Raw genomic sequence first — 21,609 nt, 5'->3', positions numbered from 1 at the left:
TACAACGACCTATCGGACTAAAAATCTCACCTATTTGAATAATAAAAATCGTATAATAACCTTTTTTATTGCTTAGACGAACAGACGAACTCACAGCCCACCCGGTGTTAAATGATTACAGGAGCCTATAGACATCTACAACGTAAAAGCCGCCATTCACCTCGAGACATGAGTTCTAAGGTCTCATTTTTTACAGTACAACGTCTGCCTCATCCTTCAAACCGAAACGCATTACTGCTTCACGGCTGAAATAGGCAGAACGGTGGTATGTAACTGTGCGGACTCACAAGACATCCTAACACCAGTAATCTGCATTAATAGAAACCAAAAATCGACAATACAAACAAGATCGCATCAATACAGAAGTAACATCGTCAGAATACTGTTTTCGGAAGGCATTGTCGTCATAATAAAAGCTTATTGGCCCCGTAATGGCCTAGAAGGTGCGGTAACGTTATAGACATGAAATTAAACACTAAACAGTCGGTATACAAAAGTGGATCTGACAATCTACAGCCACAGAAAACTGTGGAGTCGAAAGTCACTTTTGTTGTTGTAATGGTTCAATAGATATCACTGTATACATAAACGATTAGTGGAGTAACTGAAGAAAATTTTCATGCTGAAATTAGATAATAAAAAGAGAGCTGCGAATACATGTTTAAACAGCAGAAATATTCGAACAAAGAATCATCCCCATGAAATAAAACAATTTGCTAGGGTTCCGAAAAAATGTAACACCGTTATAAATATATTTAAAAATAAGGCCTGATCAGAATCAAAGATAAATTAATATGAACCACAATAACAATGGGACATACGAATCACATCAACAAAACCGACCAACAAGAATAAAATGTATACAAATTCAATTGCCGTGAAATACAAAATAGTTTAATTTCGACTCTACACATTTCGTTGCCTTAAAACAGGGTACGACGCCAAACCAGCGCCCAGAGGCTTCGCAGTTGTTCTAAACTGTTCATGAACTAACAAATTGAGGTTTCTATATCGCTAATGTACTTCAAATAACCGAATAGTAGTTTGATAGTTACGCTCTGGTTTTATCAAAGGTGATCAAAACTTCGCCTTTGACTGCGACACGGAGAGCCATCCCTACTGTGTAACCCCAAAACGTCGTAATAAAGGCTTAATTATCGTGTTCATTATTGAATCAGTTCATACCTTCATATTGTTACGCCGGTAAGAATAACGCCATCTATCGCCGGATAGTCGAACGAATATCGAAGGATCCAGAATGCTTGAGAATTATAACGCCATCGATTGTCAGATAGCCGGAATTACGACTAGAGATGTGTGGAATATTCTCGATGATTCTAGGGATGAGGTATCGGCTATAAAAGCATTGTAGAGATGGCGCGCAGCAAGCGAAACAGCGAACGGATCACCTGAAGCGAAGCGGAACAAGCGGATTGAGAGTTTTAAAGTGTTTATTGAGTGTTTGTGAAGTGTTTAAGGGTTCTAAGTTACAGTTTTTAGTTGTAGCCAGCTGTTGCCAGCTCGTAACAATATTATTGTTGTTGACTTGCTATTGGGTGACGGTTAAAAGTTACATATCGCAACACCCGTCACCTTAAGACATCATTTCGAGTTGCAAAAACTATTTGGCATTGCAACTTTACAGGAGAGCCATTTAAAGTTTAAAATTTCGAAAAAAATATCATAACAAAAAAACTTCTTCAGCTATTTGAATGAAGTAAACTTAATTGAAGTTCAATTAAAAACATGGAACCGTTGATGGTTGATGCTAATCTATATATAAGTATATAAAAATGAATTGCTGTTCGTTAGTCTCGCTAAAACTCGAAAACGGCTGGACCGATTTGGCTAATTTTGGTCTTGAATTATTCGTGGAAGTCCAGAGAAGGTTTAAAAGGGAAAAATATGAAAATGCTCGGAATTATAAATAAAAACAAACAATTTTGTTTTTCCTTTGATGTGTCCCCCGTCGGACGGATTTCTTTCGTTTTTTTTTTAAAGTATAATTTATACAAAAGTTTAGTTCTTTTATTTATCGATTTAGGCACTACGAAGTCTGCCGGGTCAGCTAGTATCGAATAAAACGCATCTTTAATTAATTGCAAAGATAAATGTCGCGTGTTAAGGGAAACGTCGCTAAAACCAGGCCCTTCAGCCCTCGATTGCAAATCACAATTATTCTATACAATGAAGTCGGTAAGGATGCGAGCTTACTTACTATGACAAAAATAGCGCAACATAAAATTTTTTTGAAGTGAAAACTTCTTTAGAATCGTTGTGATTTCAAACCGGATGCAACGGAAAAAACGACAGGTAAGAGACACAAATACAAAAATGTGTAGGATGAAGCCAGCAAAGAATGAGACAGAAATATACATACTATTTAATACAGCGCCATCTGTGAGATTTTTTAATACTAACGTGTGTATAAAAGCTCTTGTAGTGAATTTTATATTAGGATTATACGTGAAATTAAAATATCAATTCACAGAGGGTGCTACCTTAGAATTATTTACTAATGACAAAATTTTACATATACTTAAGACGTTTAGGATAATTGTATTTTAATTTTGGAAGGTTTCACTTCTACCACGTGTGAATTGCACACATGTAATTTTTTTTTCATTACTTTACGACCACATACTACCTATCTAAATATTGGCGTCTACCGTCTGAATCGCGACCTCGGCAAATCGTAACACTCGATATTAAAATTAAATTAAAATAAAACTATTAATTTCAGAAACCAGTCCAAGTGTGTATACATAGGAAAACATTGAAATATTAGTGAAACTACGATTTAGATATCATCAATAAAAAAAAATTAAATAAAAACTATAAATGATTAAAAATAATTATAAAAACACGCATATACAAAACTAGCCGTACTCGCCCGCTACGCTGCGCATTTAAAATTAACATTATTATTTATTGTCATTATTATTAGGGAGTCCAACACTTATATAAATATTAGCCTATCCATTAAGTACATGTATTTTCTACATGGATACCAAGTTTCAAATCAATCGGATGCATGGTTCAGTAGTTATAACGGAACATCCGTAAAAACCACTGTAGATTTATATATTAGTATAGATAAATAAATTCTGATTACTATCGTAGCCTAGATCTTAGTTTGAATTAATGAGATTTGAGTCAGACTTTGTGTAGTATTCTTTGAAGAAATTTTATATCTATTACGATCTAATACGGGTACTGAGGATAGATAAGAAATTATGTTTCGCAAAATAAATTCGAACCAAATTCTGTTTCACTTTCTCAATTTTCTTCAAAATGTGAAATCAGGTCTTCAAACCTTCAAATAGGCTTATACCAAACTAGTGGCACACTCCGGCTCCGCTCGGGTCTTTAACAAAAAAAATCAACGATATAGATATTTGACGTTGTCTTATTTTTATAAATAAAAGAACACTTATTGCGGCAAAACTATAATAGTTAGACATATGCTGTCGCGACACTTTTTGTAAATGATGTTCTTCAAAGTCGTAGTACATTATTTTATTCTAACATCAATAGTTTTCGCAGGGCACGCGATATAAAGAATATTTTAGGTAATTTTTTTACACCTTGGGTTATTTATTTATTTATTTATTAAGTTGCACCAACAAAGTGATCATCAATACAAAACATTGACAAATTGACAAAAGTTCATGGCAGATGTCACCTCAATTATAGATGCAATCGACAGTACATTAACATCAAAAATAAAAATATATACAGCTAAGATTTGAATACATTTCATTCATTGCTTAAGATTAATTTAATTGGGAGATGATTACATTATTGGAGTTTTACTAAGGATCCCTAATTATTTTTTTCAAAAAATATTATAGCCTATATTACTCGGGAATAGTGTAGCTTCCAAACAATGAAAGAATTTCTCAAATCGATTCAGTAGTTCCGGAGCCTATTCAATACAAACAAATCTTTCCTCTTTATAATATTAGTATAGATATAGATGTGTTATGCAAATTTCGACTTTACATAAAGCTATTATATCGATAAAATTGAATCGGTATTGTTCTGATGTGTTTCTCGTTGGCCACCGTGATTATGTATGTCCTGCGAGTGTACGACTTTCACGGTCCATTCGCTCCATATTTGGAATCACTCGTGCAAAAAACCGGGGAATAATTAAAGGGCCGCTCACACAAGCGGACTTTATCCACTACCCTCGTCACGGGATGACGGACGAGACAAAAACACGTTGTCGGTGTGAACACGGTCTTTTTACCCGCCTACCCTTTACTCATCCGGGCTATGCCGTTTGTAAGGCTGTATGTACATTTTTCGTTGTTCACACTTTCGTATGCCTTCACAAGTAATAGTATATGGTGAGAGATAAATGTTGAATATTTTTTTGTTGTTCTACGCTATTCTTTCTGTTCGTTTTACGTAAACAATATTTTCGATTAGATTTATATCTTTTTAATATTATCTTATCTTATACCTTTAAACGAGCAATTCTTGTATATATATAATCTGAATCTCGGAAACGGCTCCAACGATTTTCATAAAATTTAGTATACAAGGAATTTCGGGGGCGATAAATCGATTAAGGCTTTTCTACATTTATGCTGTGTTGTCTCTACGGAGTTAACAGGAGAGAACGGAATGACTGCGTGGTTCTTACGCTGCATAATAATCTTCAAAGAACAGAAAACCTCACTAAAAATTTCTCGAGGACAAAATTTTCACAACACATTCAGTTTTAATCAGTTTTTTTCACATTTTGCAAACATTTTCCCGTATAAGTCCCTTGGCACCGGTCTAATCTTAACATATTTCCTAGCAGCGCGATGACTATATACAAAAAAAAAACATAGTATATTCGAATAAGCCAACCCTAGTTTTGGTAAGTCCACCGAATCCTCCGGTTTCCCTTCAGGGTAGGACTTCTGGCCTTTAACGATGTCCCACGTGAAAACCCTTTCCTTGCGATGCCCAAATTTCGTTTACAATAAATTGCCGAAATTATCGAAGAATATTTTCTCTTTGTGATTTTTTTTGCTACGGAAAACCTACGTGGCTGCGTCCTCGATAAGTATGAATATCGGAATTGTTTTTATGGCTAGGTTTGGTTATCGAAACCCATAGACATTACTGCGTAAATACTGCCCCATCTTGTGACATTGAGGCTTTAGATCTCTAGCTCTTAGCTGAGCTTTTGCTCGCCCACCTGTCCTGGTGAAACTGGAAAGGCCACTGGGATTCATTCTTAAAAAAACCCACGTGTAGTACTCGGGGACTGCCGCTTTAAAGATATTGCATAGCATTTTTTATCAACTTATGCAATTATAATTAGACAATAATAATTTAATATTAAAACAATAATAAAATAAGACCACGCTATATTAATAAACATTAACAAAAGCAAAACATTAACTGTCCCCTTCACACTCACAGCTAGACCGCGAAAGAGATAGATAGGCAGACTTTTCATGATGCGCCACGACGTCACGCCGCGCGCTTATTCACAAACACTACACAAGCGCAACGTGTGAATGTGTTGAACGCGAGCTACATGGTAGGCGGAGTGGGGAGTGTTGGGTTTTATTTTCGTTACGAAATTTCTTGATTTGGTCGCCGCGCTCACAGCCCGCGATAAAAGCTATGCAATAGCTTAAAAACGAAGGTTTTGTTACGGCTAACCCGCCCTTAAAACCAGGACGCATTGCTGCTTCGCAGCAGACATAATGGGCAGTGTTTATACCTACCCGTGCGGGCTCATAAGACGCGCTACTACCAGTAATAATTCTGTGTTCACTGCAATAATAACATTCGGTGATCATATTTCTAAAGATAAATTCTTCTCACAATAGTTTATTGGGACGACCTTTCAATTACATTTTTGCTGACTTCATATAATCCGTTTTCTTTGATATTTTGCACTGGTATTAATTAAGAACGACAAACTGGGGTGTCTTTTTATAAATAAAAATAATTTGAAGGTTTTTCTCTTATGGTCCTGCATTTAGAATTATCATTCTATTATCGTCTGATAATTCGAATATTTAACAATTTTGTGGTCACGGAGGATTAATAATAATTAATGAATTCACCGACATTTCAAAGTTATCTTAAAGTTAATTATACTCAATACATAATACTCAATATACTCATAATACTCAAATATTGTCGAAAACGTGTCTGCCGTAAAATCTTCTTTAACAATATTTTTTGACATTTACTTTAGAACTAACAGTGTCTTGATGTCGTTCAGATCAATTGGTATCTTTTAGTTATTATATATTTAATATTTAATGTATCTACATAACTTTTTATGAAATATAACAAGAACTTTAATCAGTGCCATCTGTATTTTAATATATGAACTATTTCCGCTCGTCACCGTTTCGCTCACAATGACAAGAATTTGACAAAAGCTGTGGTTCTCGAAGTACTCCCAGTTTTGTATAGATGGTAGTTTAAAAAATATTCATTTAGATTGCGAATACATAAATAGAGCCTGCTCATATTATGTACATTTTTTTCCTACCTACGCTGATAGTCTTGAGAGGCTATTTCAGCTTCTCCTTGACGTGTAGGTGAGCTCACGGGGCTCAAACCGGGAGTTTTGCTAACACTGGCCCTAGCAAGAACAGTGCTTCGCAGAATCCACCACCGGATCGGAAACGCGACCCAATGAAAAAATCCGGCGAAAAACTCGATGGGCTGTGTCTATAGGTTAATTTACTCGTCGAATTTACTTTTAATGCCAATGTGAAATTGTGGGTTATAAAGATTTTTTATTGTCATCTAGACACCCGGGCGTTTGTTAATTTAGACATGTTAACCATGTTAATAATTTGAATCGGCATTTTATCACCAAACTAACTCTCTTGTGCTCTACGTGCAAATAGTATGCAAATGATAATAATTTTAATTTGTATTCTTTTATTTATTTATTTTTTATTGCTTAGATGAGTGGGCGAGCTCACGGCCGACCTGGTGTTAAGTGGTTACCAGAGCACATAGACATCTACAGCGTAAATGCGCCACCCCCCATGAGATATAAGTTCTAAGGTCTCAGTGTAGTTATAAAGCCTTCAAACCGAAACGCATTACTGCTTCAGCAGCTTCGGCAGAACTAGGCGGGGTGGTGGTACCTACCCGTGCGGACTCACAATACGTCCTACCACCAGTAATTACGCAAATTATAATTTTGCGGATTTCATTTTTATTACACGATGTTATTCCTTCACCGTGGAAATCAATCGTGAACATTGGGTAAGTACGTATTTCATTAGAAAAATTGTTACTCGCCTGCATCCCTAGATATGAATGCACCGGACGTCTTATCCCTTAGGCCACGACGACTTCACCAGGAAAACTAAATTAGAGGAAAACTAAACATTACAACTCTAATTGTAGAGCTGTTCTCAACTACAGGAAAACTAATCTCTAATATTAGAGTCGATGATAGAACTACTGAATGTTAATAGCTGCGCTGGGAATAACCAACAAGATAACGTTTATTGAAATCGATCGATAAATTTTAGCATTAAAAAGTAAATGAGGTAATTATTGAAAAACCGACAACTGTTTTCTGCTTTGATTCGATAAAAAAAAATCAAACGATAGTATCTCATATCGATGTTGACAACAAAGACTATCAGATTGGAATTTGAATGCTAGTCGTGTTTATAGCCACTACTTTAGTTTTTAGAATGATTTTTCGTCTGTATATTGTTGGCCTAGAATAATACCATCTCGACTCCACTATGGATATCGGTCAGTAAATTAACCCATAGATTGAGTTTAGTTAACCCACTGAGTTTCTCAGTGGGTCGCGTTTCCGAAACGGTGATAAATTCTGCGAAGCACTACTCTTGCAAGGACTAGTGGTAGCAACACTTTGAAGTCGACGTGGCCTAAAGGATAAGACGTCCGGTGCATTTGTGTTGAAGCGATGCACTGGAGTTCAAATCCCAGATGGTTACTAATTTTTCTAATGAGATACGTACTCAACAATTGTTCACGATTTACTTCCACGGTGAAGGAATAACATCGTGTAATAAAAATCAAACCCGCAAAATTATAATTTGCGTAATTACTGGTGGTAGGACCTCCTGTGAGTCCGCGCGGGTAGGTACCACTACCCCGCTTATTTCTGCCGTGAAGCAGTAATGCATTTCGGTTTGAAGGGCGGGGCAGCCGTTGTAACTATACTGAGACATTGGAACTGATATCTCAAGGTGGGTGGCGCATTTACGTCGTAGATGTCTATGCGCTCCAGTAACCACTTAACACCAGGTGGGCTGTGAGCTCGTCCAACCATCTAGGCAATAAAAAAAAGGAACTAACACACGGAAGATACTCAAAGATAAAATAAATAAAAGGCTACAGCCGATATCGTATTAATTAATTTTGTTATTGTTGTTCTCAGAATTCTTAGTATCTAATAATAATAAAAAACTGTGATTAAAAACCTTATTATCAATTTCCACAAATATATTTTTTCTCTTGATCTTATTTTGATAAAAAAAGCGTTCTCGGTATTCTTTTTACGTACACATTTTCGGTTGATTAAGCTAACTTTTGATTTTCATTTATCATTATTATGATCTTTTTTTTATTGTTTATATGGGTGGACGAGCTCACAGCCCACCAGGATCGCAGTAACCACCTTAGACCGCCCGGGCTCTGACCTCGGGGGGATCGGACGCTTGGGCGAGAGTGCAGGAGAGTGCATTATTGGGTAGGGCCTTAAACCCACTCTAACCGGCGCCATCTAGGCGGGCTTCGGACAGTTCGAGAGGGCTGGTCGTCGTGGCGCCGACGACCGCCAGTCCGGCGTCCCGAGGGGGAGGGTGATGGGAGAGATGTGCTCCGCACTAAACGCTTCACTTTCCTCTTTCCCCACTTTGCCTTGTCATGAGTTCTGTCTCATGCGAAGTTTGTACATTGGTTGTTGAGCGAGTTTTAGTCAGTTCGACTCTGACATACCCCGCCCAATATCCCCAGAAAAGGGCGGAAGTCCGGCGATTTCCTCCTGACAAAAAAAAAGGCCTTAAATGCCGCCTCTTGGGTCCTCGGTCCTCTCCCCATCTCTAGGAACAATCCAGTCCCATATACTTCGTGCAGCCCCTAGACCTCGGGACCTCGTAGGAGGTTCGGCCCCGAATAAACAAAATTAGTGAGCGGTCACCGTTGATCATAATCAAGTCCAGAAGTATAACAAAGCCGCTATTTGCTTCTAGATATATTGTCAGGTTTCATTGAGAGAAGACTGACAGGAAACACCATATTTGTTAGAGTAGTCATGTGTTGGAGTTTAACAACTCTACATACAACCGGATGATCCTTCTGAAAGAATCTCTTCATGTACCAGATGTTTCCAGAATCCATTAAAACAAATGTCATTTAAATTTAGAAATCGTTAGAAGATAATTGACGAATAATGTCTTAAGCACGGATCGTTTGGAACCTCTGGGTCTCCGGAGGGACTTCGGTTCCCTCTGTATTTTGTACCGCATGTTCCATAGGGAGTGCTCTGAGGAATTGTTCGAGATGATACCGGCATCTCGTTTTTACCATCGCACCGCCCGCCACCGGAGTAGAGTTCATCCATACTACCTGGAGCCACTGCGGTCATCCACAGTGCGTTTCCAGAGGTCTTTTTTGCCACGTACCATCCGGCTATGGAATGAGCTCCCCTCCACGGTGTTTCCCGAGCGCTATGACATGTCCTTCTTCAAACGAGGCTTGTGGAGAGTATTAAGCGGTAGGCAGCGGCTTGGCTCTGCCCCTGGCATTGCTGAAGTTCATGGGCGACGGTAACCACTTACCTTCAGGTGGGCCGTATGCTCGTCTGCCTACAAGGGCAATAAAAAAAAAAACTAAATTAGTGTAAATTGGAGAACTTGGAGTAACTTGAATTTTCGAAGTCCAGATTACTGTTTTTTGGATAGATGGATTATTGGATGATTACTCCAGGACCAAATAATTAAACCTATTGAACAATTGCACCGCTTTATTATTTTCCTTGCCCTTAACCCGCTATGGGGGATCAGCGTGGCATTTTCCATTCAGGCCATCCGTCATCTCTGCATTCACACCCTTATCTCGTATATCCTCTTTCACACAATCCATCCAAGTAATATAAAACAATTGTATCGTTTGATCCTGCAAACATACGCAGGTCATTAGCCCAGTGAGCTACTCGCCGGATCTTCTCAGTGGGTCACGATTCCGATCAGGTGGTAGATTCTGCGAAGCACAGCTCTTGCTAGGGCTACTGTAGCAAATTCTAGGGCTACCAGCGAATAGGTACGGGAAAAAAGGGTGCGTGTACTTATGTACGCGCGTAAGAAGTAATACTTTATTTTTATTAAATTTATTTCTTTTTTTTTATTTTAAATTTTAATCAATTTGAAAAAAAATCGATTAAACAACATCCTCAAACACGCATATTGGACATCCCTTTTCTTGACAACGTATAAATTCGGTAGTTCTCGGTACGGTTCGGAAAGTTCACCATTCAGACTTGCCAAGCTATGTTGGTCATATTGTAATGAGCGATTTAGTGGGCAACTTCATTCTGTTAATTTTGTGTCACGGTGCGCGCGCATCGTAAAATTTCACTCTCATCTTTCAATTTTTCATAACGCGCCTAATGAAGTATAACTTCAAAAAAATACGCAAGTGAACCAAATAAGAACGGACGTATAAAAGTGAAAATTAAAGAATTTCCGTTTAGGGACCGTTTACAGAACAGAAATAATTTATCACAACTGGTAGTCCTTTGATAAGATAAAAAACGCAATGATTGTGAATACGCGATTAAAATTAAATTAAATGATAAAAATCTAATTGTACCTATATAAAATAGGTTTCTTACTTTGATCCGATCAAAGATTCCGAATATCGCGATGAAGAGGCTGTCGGTTTTGTGCACTTTGCTCCTCGTGGCTGCGGCTCTTGGCACTGAGCTGCCATTGGCTACACCATGTGACGAAGATGCTTGTAAGCTCCCGGACTGCAGATGCTCGTCCACTAATATTCCTGGAGGATTACGAGCCAGAGACACTCCACAGGTCTGTTTGAGGATCATTTTTAAGTAGCCTACTCGATAATTTTTGAAAAAAAAAAAGTCGAGTGATATTTAGTGTCCGTCTGGTAGATCTTGTAGACTTTCGAATATCAATCCTGTCGTGATCAAGAGCATAATATTCATTAGAAGTGCTATTCTTTCTGGACTGGACGATTAAATAATTATTCTGGTACAAGCTGTATTAATAACTAGATGATGACCGAGCCTTGCTCGGTTTTTTTTGATAACGCCATCTTGTTGTGTCTTCAAAGCGGTTAGTTGCCCTCAATTAAGAAAAATAGTATTATTATTCGCCAATAGATGTCGGGAAGAGTTGATTATTGAAAACACGAATAAAAAAACATTTTCTGAAAATAAATCGTAGCTAGATCGATTTATCGCCCCCGAAATCCCCTTTATACTAAATTTTATGAAAATCGTTGAAGCCGTTTCCGAGATTGAGATTATATTATATGTATACAAGAATTGCTCGTTTAAAGGTATAACATAAGAATTTTCTATGTATATATTACCCATTACGTGATTGCTTAATAATAAGTGGTCCTAATTAATTTTTAATGTTTCATATCAGCTCATCCCGTGAAAATCCCCATTACGTTATTTTACGAGTCCTATTCAAAGAAAACACGCTCAAAAATACACATACCGCAAGTACCGTTGAAGGACAGTAATCTATATATTAATACGTGAAGCAAGAACTGTGTATCCCTTTTTACGAAAATTGCGCGGACGGAGGAGTATGAAATTTTCCACACTTATAGAGAATATAGAGAAGAAGTGCACAATGCTAATATTTTTTTAAAATAATCCATAAAAGATACATTAAATCAATAAAGAAAACATTACACACATTACATACCATGTATTTGACGCACACTCGCATGCATACTATTTATTGTCAAACTTTTGTTCTTGACGTCTGTTATCAAATTGAGATTAAATATTGTTCGTCTTTGTTAATATTATTTATAGTGTAGTCTTGGCGAAATTTGTGATTATACAAGTATAAAATACAATCATAATAGTGTACAAACTTACAATTCCAATTAATTATAGTCGAATTTCGACTACTGCAGGACCTCTAGTTTTATTAATTTCTCCTAATACGCGGGTCAGTAATAATCAGAATAAAAATAAATATTCTATTTTATAGTATCTATCGCGCTTGCTATTAGAATGGGTGTTTGGTTTTTATCAAACTAAATAGTTTTCTTTGTTTTTTGACGTGATGACGTCATATAAATTGATGAACATCGGTTGCACGCAAGAAATAGTGTCACGTTCCGCCTGAGCCTGAGTGTGTAAGCGAGAACGCGAAGCAAGTGATAGAGAGGCACGATCGGCCCAAGCGTTAACTTATCGGAAAAAAAAAGTGATTTTCAATTAACTCCTTCTTTGTATTACACAAAATATTCTTTATTATTTATTGTACACGTTGTACACACAGTTAATAGAATATAATAATTGCGAAATGTAATAAAATGGCGAGCTTAACTCAACAATTGAGTTATCTACCAGCTAACCGTTCTTAAAGAGGGTGAGCTATACATAGGTTGTAAAATAATGATAATTAAGTGATATTAATTCAATTCAATTCATAAAAGTATGCAATTTTTTATCAATATTTCTTTATGACGTTATCAATCGTAAAACTGTCGTTCCGTAAATCAACCTGACAGACAACCAATTTTTTTTATTTATAAGCTCACTAATCCGGTCCTAATTTAGGATTCCCTGTGTTATGGTTAAGAAAGCCATATATACAAGTTATATACGTTTTAAAAAAAATACATAGATAATAAACACCCAGATATAGGGCAAACAAAAATGTTCTTCACACGAATGTTTGCCCGATGCGAGAATCGAACCTGTGACCCTAGGCGCAACAGTTAGGAGTGCTAACCACTGCACCACCGTGTCAGCCAAAATTAAAATATAGCTTTTGTTGTAGCTGTTGACTGCCTCGTTGAGAAGCAGTTGACCTGTTTGCGATTGAGTACTGGGCTTATATACCACAGTGTCCCGGTTTGAGTCGGGACTAGAATTCGTGAAATATATTTAGTATTCGAATTCCTGACATGCGCTTTTATTAACCTCGTAACATAAGGCATAAGACACTTGCGTGTATCAAACGATGCGACTATATCGGTGCTCAAATCACACAGGCTGGACCATCAGCTTGTGTTCTACCAAGAACACAGAGCATTTTGTGAACTTGTTACTGAAGCCCATAGACATCTATAACGTAAATGCCGTCACCCACCTTGAGATATGAGTTCTAAGGTCTCAGTATGCTCCACCCTGCAAACCGAAACACATTACTGCTTCACGGCAGAAATAGGCGGGGTGGTGGTACCTACCTGTGCTGACTCACAAGAGGTCTTACCACCAGTAATTACGCAAATTGCAATTTTGCGAGTTTGATTTTTATTACACGATGTTATTCCTTCACCGTCAATTCCTATCCTATTCCTTCAAGTCAACCATGAACATTTGCTAAGTACGTAAATCATTAAAAATATCATGAATACTATAAATACCATGAATGAGTTCACGGCCGATCTACTGGTTACTGATTAGTATATATAGCCTGTAGATATTATTACACTATGAATACAGCCATGAACATTGAGAATTGGAGTCGATGCCTCAATTGTGTAGTTTTAGACTGTTTGATCCTTCCAAACGAATCGCACGAACGGTTCGCAGCATAAATAGGCAGGATTTCGGTAATTGTCTGTAAGGGCTTATAATACCCTTATTAATTATAAGCCAGTCTACAATGTTATATTTTTTACGTTGCAGTTTGTAACCGTAACGTTCGATGACGGTATCAATGTCATTAACATTGAGACATACCGTGAGGTCCTTTACGGCCGCATCAACTCGAACCGCTGCCCAGCCGGAGCTACCTTCTACGTCAGCCACGAGTACACAAACTATCAGCTGGTCAATGAACTCTACAATAGAGGCTTCGAGATTGCTCTACATTCGATCAGTCACAGAACCCCCCAGACGTTCTGGGCTGATGCCACGTATCAAAACTTGGTCCAGGAAATTGGAGATCAGAAAAGACAAATGGCGCATTTTGCTAGCATCCCCGCTAGTGCAATTAAAGGTATGGCGTTAATCGACAAAAAATATGTATAAATATTATTTAAAGCCTTCTTCTTCTTCTTTTTGCTTCGGTTTCCTCAATACTGAGGGTCGTGACCGCCTCCTCGCAACAAGAGTTTATTACGGACTATTCCGCGCCATTTGCCTCTATCTGCCGCCGAGTGTAGAGCATCGTGAACTGTGGTGTCGAGGGTAGTGCGGATCTGGTCAATCCAACGTATCGGGCCTCTACCTCGTGGTCTTCTTCCGCTCAATTTAAAGCCAAATCAACGAAAACTTGCAATTTTGATAACTTTCGGCAAATCCATTTTAATAGTGGTGAAACCTATTAAAAATAATCTGAAATGGTTCCTAGTGCTTCTAAATTGGTACAACGATAACCTAGATACTACGGGTATAATTTAAGATAATACCTAAACTAAAACTGATGATATCAAACTAATTCATTTCCAGGTGTGCGTATCCCCTTCCTTCAGATGACTGGTAACACAAGTTTCCAGGTTATGGCAGATTTTGATTTACTATATGACTGCACATGGCCCACAACTGCCTTAACCAATCCAGGTCTATGGCCTTACACTCTTCACCACGAATCTATTCAGGACTGCATTATTCCTCCATGCCCAACTGCGTCGATTCCTGGACCGTGGGTGCTCCCTATGATCAGCTGGAGAGATCTCAACAATTTCCCTTGCTCCATGGTGGATGGTTGCTTCTTCACGTAAGTTTTATTGATATACATAAATAGGCAAATTACCTCTTTAATTACTGGAGCCCATATACTGCTTTGTCAAGAAAGTAACGGAAAAAGATCAATAATACACAAAATGTTAGTTATTCATCCAAATTTATTTTATCACCTTTAACTTATGCTCCTTCAGAAAGGATATCATAATATGTGCTAAGACTAATGAATAAACCAATCGTCAAAACACTATTAAACACAGATAATCCAAGAACTTTCTTTTACACGAATCTGCGCCAAAATAGAAAACAGTGTAAGTCTAACAACGACAAAAAAAAAACAAAAAATTGAACTACATAATTCTTAAAGTTATATTTTTATGGTTCTACATAAACAAATCATTATTTACGCCAGTCCGGTTGGAACTTCGATCTTGTGTCTCAAGATAGACACAAGCACGTTGTGATGTCTATGCATTCTTCCACACCAGGCACATCTGCACTAGTCTACCGCACATAACTTTTACATTACAAATAAATGCACAATGCGCCTTATTTACAAGATCAAAAATTCATTAGGAACTAAATTTCTAGGCCAGACCGTAGCGACGAGGAAGGATGGTTCAAGTTTATCCTGACCAACTTCGAGAGACACTACCTCGGGAACAGAGCCCCGTTCGGATTCTTCGTCCACGAATGGTTCATTTCGTCTAACCCCGCCATCAAACGCGCTTTCGTCAGATTCATGGACATCATTAACAACTTAAATGATGTCTTCATGGTGAGTCGTGGAACTAATTGAACTTATTGCTGATTTGTACTGGTATGATGACATGGTAATCGGTGCAATGGGATCTTCTTTCACAGTCTTTTTTTTTTAAGAAACGAAATACAAACCACGTCAATTGTGAAAATTAAAAAGGAATCACCTAACTTCGAAGACGCATGCTATTCTTCATATTTCAATTCCCATTACCGTTACACTGTTACCTTGTTTGAACCTTATGTATCCAGATGGGGAGAAAATATTTTGGTGAACTGTATAGCATGAATCGATAGATAAAGGCTTTTACAGCCCACTTAGTGTTAAAAAGTTATCGGGGGCCAGAGACTTTGCCGAATGCTGCCATACCTGAGATATGACGACTGAAACTCAGTTGTATATAATAGGTATTCTATCTTTCAAATCGGAACGCATTACTATATGATGATACACACAGCCAGAGTGTAATTAGATGTAATTAGAGCCAAATTAAAATCATCATCGTCGAAGTCATTCGTGAAAAACTTAAGTACGTATTTTTCAGAAACATCTGCAAATTTCTCTGGGATTAAGCCACGGGCATAGCCACATTGCTCGATACGAGTATCCCAGGTGCCTTTAGGCTATCATCATCTCATCATGTCACGATATCTACAGGCTCCCGTGACAACTAAATGCCAACTGACCCTTGAGGCTCTCCACCAATCTCAGTATTAATATAATCTATACATTATTTTAGGTGAACTCAGCCGAAGTCATCGATTGGGTGAAGAACCCCGTCCCGATCGATCGATACCGTCAGCAGCAGTGCAAATTTACTATGCCATCAATTTGTAGACCATCGTTCTGCGGGCCACTGACGGGAACTCATAATCAGGCGAGTGAAGACATATTATTTGTACTACTGCTATTACTGTTGACTGTTTATGGCCGAATAAGCTGGAAGTCTACTTGATATTACCCGATTTGTATTGCTTTGATTTGTGGACGAGCTCACGAACTCTCTTCGTCAACTCTTTTCCACTCAATGCTGAGTGTCTCTTCATATGCACTCCATTCTTTTCTGTCTCTTGCCTTTCGCATCCAGTCTCTACAAGGTATTTCGGCTAGATCGTTGGTCGACCTCATTGGTTGTCTGTCTACTACCACAACTACCAACGGGCTTATTGAAAGATGAAATAATATCCGATCATATATGTATAACGTTTCCAGTATTTCTGGCGCGGAAAACATACACACGACAAGTGCACCGAGATATTGAATTCTAGATTACAAATATAGTGTCTTCCGCCAGGAATTCAAGGTTATTATTAGAACAAAGAGACAATTAAACATTGTGTCCAAATGCCAACTGCGTATTGTGGTATACATTGTGTGAATGCATATTTCGTTTCAAGGCAAAATATAACATAGTAATCGGGTACAAAAACGTCCAGCCCTGAACTGGGATTCCCTGCACTATGGAAACCGAAACAAATATACATATCGAAGCTTGAAAGGTAAACGTGACTAAGCGACAATGCGTGAACTTTACAGTAGACTAATTTAAAGTTGAAATACCTGAAAGCAAAATTTGTTTTAACGAATCTACCTGTAGTAGAATCTAGCTAGTAGCTGTAGGATTGAAATGATTTTAATAGACCTAGAAATATATATTTTTTTGCGCATCGAATATGGTTATTGCCTATAATTTATGTACAAAGCAGTTATTGTCGCTTAGCCACGTTTGCCTTTCAAGCGTCGATATGTACAACTGTAGATACGTATATAGATGTTGCATATTATGTTGTTGCATGTTATCCATGTAGTTGTTAAGCAACCCAAAGGACAAACAAACCTGAACATTACACGAATGGGAATCGAACCCACGATTCTGGCCTAGCCATCTTCGGCGCTAGCCACTGCACAACCAAATCAATTGGAATGCTATTAAGCAATTCCGGGAACCTACCCAGTCCAACTTGACACGTTAGATCTCAAATCACGGGATCAAATAAAATGGTACCAATAATAATTTATATTCTCTGTTACAGCTGTCTTACTACATGACGATTTGCAACACGTGTCCCAGGAATTACCCCTGGGTAGGAAATCCCCTTGGACAGTAATAAGCTTAATTCAGTTAAGGAAATAAAAAATTTAAAATTAATTTGTGTTTGATTCTTACCAAGCCAAGTGGACGAGCTCACGGCCCACCTGGTGTTAAGTGGTTACCGGACCCCATAGACATCTATAATATAAATGCTGCCATCCACCTTGAAATATGAGTTATACGGCACAAAAATGCAGGGTGTTGGTACCTACCTACCCGTGCGGACCCGCAAGACGTCCTACCACCAGTAATTTTTTTTATTTATTTTTTATTTCTTAGATGTGTGGACGAGCTCACAGCCCACCTGGTGTTAAGTGGTTACTTGAGCCCATAGACATCTATAACGTAAATGCGCTACACACCTTGAGATATAAGTTCTAAGGTCTCAGTATAGCTACAACGGCTACCCCACCCTTCAAACCGAAACGCATTACTACTTCACGGCAGAAATAGGCAGAGTGGTGATACCTACCCGTGCGGACTCACAAGACTTCCTACCACCCGTAATAACGCTAATTTTTTATTACACGATGCTTATTCCTTCACCGTGGTAGTCAATCGTGAGCATTTGTTAAGTACGTACATACTCATACATACATATTTCATTAGAAAAATTGGTTACTTACCTTATCCTTTGGGCCACGACAACTAGACGATATTTGGATTTATTTGATGATTATTTTTTTAGCTAATAGAGAAAGCAGTTTTTGACCCATTTAAATGAAAATAAGAACACTCACCTTGAGTTAAGGTGGAAGTTTCTATTGCCTTGTACAGTAGTTATTCCACCTTCCAAACAACTTTTTTTTATGCTTGAAGTATTACTTGTGGCCCGGAGGCCTTTCCAGCTTCACCCGAACAGGTGGGCGAGCAAGGCTCAGCCAGGAGGGGTGGGATTTGCTAACAGCTACCCGAGCGCTTCCGAAGAAGACCTAACAACTCAAGAGTAGCTGCTTCGCGAATTAATCTACTATCGAATTGGAATTGCGACCCGCTGAGAAGATCCTGCGAGAAACTCAGCGGGCTGATGCATGGGTTAGGTTGCACGTCGAACTCATTACCGAGTTCGACGAGTACGGTTACCGTGGTTTCTAAGCCTGCTCCTAGTGTTAGAGCTGAAGGTATCTAATTCAAGAGTTATTGGATCTGATGGATCCGTAAAGACGCGTACCAAACAACTGTTAAACGATCCCCGTTTTAATATTTGTCTTACGCCTTAATTGTCTCACATGGGGTTGGAGTCAGCTTTCTTTATTTTTCTCATCCATTCGATATTCTCTTTAGCAACATTGTATTCCCTCTTATCCTTCAACAGTATATCTTTCCACGTTGCCTTGAGTTTTCTTTTAGGTCCCCGACCAAGGGAAGAATTTCTGACTTAGTCTGGTGACCTCCTTTTTACTTGACCATACAATCTCTGCCTGCTCTACTATATATCTTATCGGCGATGTCTACATGAAAGCTTCCTCGCATGTACTCAAACCTGTACCCAGAACTAAAGTTCATCAATTCGTTTAGCTTCCATGCGTTTTCAGAGATCATTTCTTTTTTGGACGTATTAACTGTGGAATGAATTAACTCTAGGGAAATTCCCCGAGCGTTTATTTCTCTTTATTTTGGAACTTCAATACTATTTTCAAATCTAGACACGGTTTTTCCACTGACATTTCCGATGCCCCTAAGCGGAGGTAGGCCCTTTTTCAAGAAAACTGCAAGCTTCAAGCACATATCTAAACATTTTAACTTTAGTATATTTTATATTATTGCTTAGAGCCCAATGATATTAAATATTTTTGGCATTTCCTTTTGTTTTCGCCAGCCCGAAGTCAAACAAACCTAGAGACTTCAAAATATTGTTCAAATAAGTTATTTCTGTGTGCAAAGAAACGAAAAAGTCGAAATTATTTTTATAGATTTTTTAGGGTAGTTAAAACAATATAACAGTGTAGTTGTCCATGATCGCAAAAATTGGTAGCACACATTAAAATCAAAATATTTTATATCACATATTAATATCAAAATATTTTACTATAAAAAAAGGATACTATATTTTTCTATATTTAACTATATTTTTCGAAGAGTAAAGATCCTTCCGTTGATCTTGATTGAGCATGGCACGATTGTACCAGTTTATAAATCTATATAAATAAAAATGAATTGCTGTTCGTTAGTCTCGCTAAAACTCGAGAACGGCTGGACCGATTTGGCTAATTTCGGTCTTGAATTATTTGTGGAAGTCTAGAGAAGGTGTAAAAGGTAGATAAATATGAAAATGCTCGGAATTAAATAAAAGTAACAATTTTGTTTTCCCCTTGAAGTGTCCCCCATCGGACGGATTCCTTTTGTTTGTTTTAAGTTTATTTTATACAATAGTTTAGGTCTTTTATTTATCGATTGAGGCACTACGAAGTCTGCCGGGTCAGCTAGTAGTTAATAAAGAATTTTTCACAGTTTTGTTTTTCAACTTTACAACAATTTACAGGCAACGCGCTATGTGTTTTTCCAAGCTACAACACAGTACAGTATAGTATCATAATTTAACACCAATTAGGTTGAAAGTTCGTATGCAATAAAAACAATTTAGCAGTACATCACACACGTCGTCACCAGGATCCGACGGTTGGGGCTCGAGGTGGCGCTCGACAAAACCCAGGCCCTGCTCTTTCACGGGCCGGGACGAGCGCCGCCTCTGGGTGCCCACCTCGTGATCGGAGGCGTCCGCGTCGGGGTCGGGGTGACCGGTCTTCGGTACCTCGGCCTTGAACTGGACGGTCGGTGGAACTTCCGCGCTCACTTTGCGAAGTTGGGCCCTCGACTGATGGCGACGGCCGGCTCTTTGAGCCGGCTGCTTCCAAACGTCGGGGGTCCCGATCAGGTGGCGCGCCGCCTCTACATGGGGGTGGTGCGGTCGATGGCACTATACGGTGCGCCCGTATGGTGCCACGCCCTGACCCGCCAGAACGTCGCCGCGCTGCGACGTCCGCAGCGCGCGATCGCGGTCAGGGCGATCCGAGGATACCGCACCGTCTCCTTCGAGGCGGCGTGCTTGCTCGCCGGGGCGCCACCCTGGGACCTGGAGGCGGAGGCGCTCGCTGCCGATTACCGGTGGCGTAGCGACCTCCGCTCTAGGGGGGAAGGGCGCCCCAGCGAAGGTGTAGTTCGAGCGCGGAGGCTCCACTCTCGGCGGTCCGTACTGGAGGCGTGGTCTCGCCGCTTGGCGGACCCGTCGGCCGGCCTCCGAACCGTCGAGGCGGTCCGCCCGGTTCTCGCGGACTGGGTGGGCCGCGACCGCGGATGCCTCACCTTCCGGCTAACGCAGATGCTTACCAGCCATGGTTGTTTCGGCCGGTACTTGCACAAGATAGCCGGAAGGGAACCGACGGCGCAGTGCCACCACTGCGCGGACCGCGACGAGGAAGATACAGCGGAACACACGCTGGCGCGTTGCTCTGGATTCGACGAGCAACGCGCCGCCCTCGTCGCGGTCATTGGAGAGGACCTCTCGCTGCCGCGCGTCGTGGCTACGATGCTCGGCAGCGACGCGTCCTGGAAGGCGATGCTCGACTTCTGCGAGTCCACCATATCGCAGAAGGAGGCGGCGGAGCGAGAGAGGGAGAGCTCTTCCCTTTCCGCACCGATCCGTCGCCGTCGAGCCGGGGGCCGGAGGCGGGAATACGCCCGTACGTCCCGGCCCCTGTAGGTGGCGGCCTCCCCCCGGTGAAGGTCAAGGGGCGACCTGAGGGGGTGAGGCCGCGCGGCGCGCTACCAGCACTCTAGCGCGCTGCCGTGGAGTGAATAGAGCGACCGGTCGACGGTGTATCGCGTCCCGACCCGGCAGGCTGGTTCTGGTCCAGCGGGGTATTCCGGGACACCAGC

General features: G+C 39.7%; 1 protein-coding gene across 2 annotated transcripts; it reads left to right on the top strand.

The window, feature by feature from the left end:
* Positions 1 to 10,866: 10,866 nt before the first annotated feature.
* On the top strand, positions 10,867 to 17,786 carry LOC114243787 (chitin deacetylase 8). Of its 2 annotated transcripts, XM_028175398.2 has the most exons (6): positions 10,867 to 11,060; positions 13,883 to 14,195; positions 14,648 to 14,915; positions 15,473 to 15,659; positions 16,381 to 16,518; positions 17,675 to 17,786. In XM_028175398.2, exons 1-6 carry the CDS (start codon positions 10,896 to 10,898, stop codon positions 17,747 to 17,749), a joined length of 1,146 nt encoding a protein of 381 aa, XP_028031199.2. In that variant the 5' UTR covers positions 10,867 to 10,895; the 3' UTR covers positions 17,750 to 17,786. The 2 variants fall into 2 exon arrangements, with proteins under 2 accessions (XP_028031199.2, XP_089595336.1); XM_089739210.1 differs by having other exon boundaries at positions 16,381 to 17,762.
* Positions 17,787 to 21,609: the final 3,823 nt, after the last annotated feature.

Source organism: Bombyx mandarina, chromosome 28, assembly GCF_030267445.1.
Source record: "Bombyx mandarina strain Sakado chromosome 28, ASM3026744v2".
In the NCBI taxonomy this organism is placed as follows: domain Eukaryota; kingdom Metazoa; phylum Arthropoda; class Insecta; order Lepidoptera; family Bombycidae; genus Bombyx; species Bombyx mandarina.
This window is presented reverse-complemented; position numbering and strand designations above follow the sequence as displayed.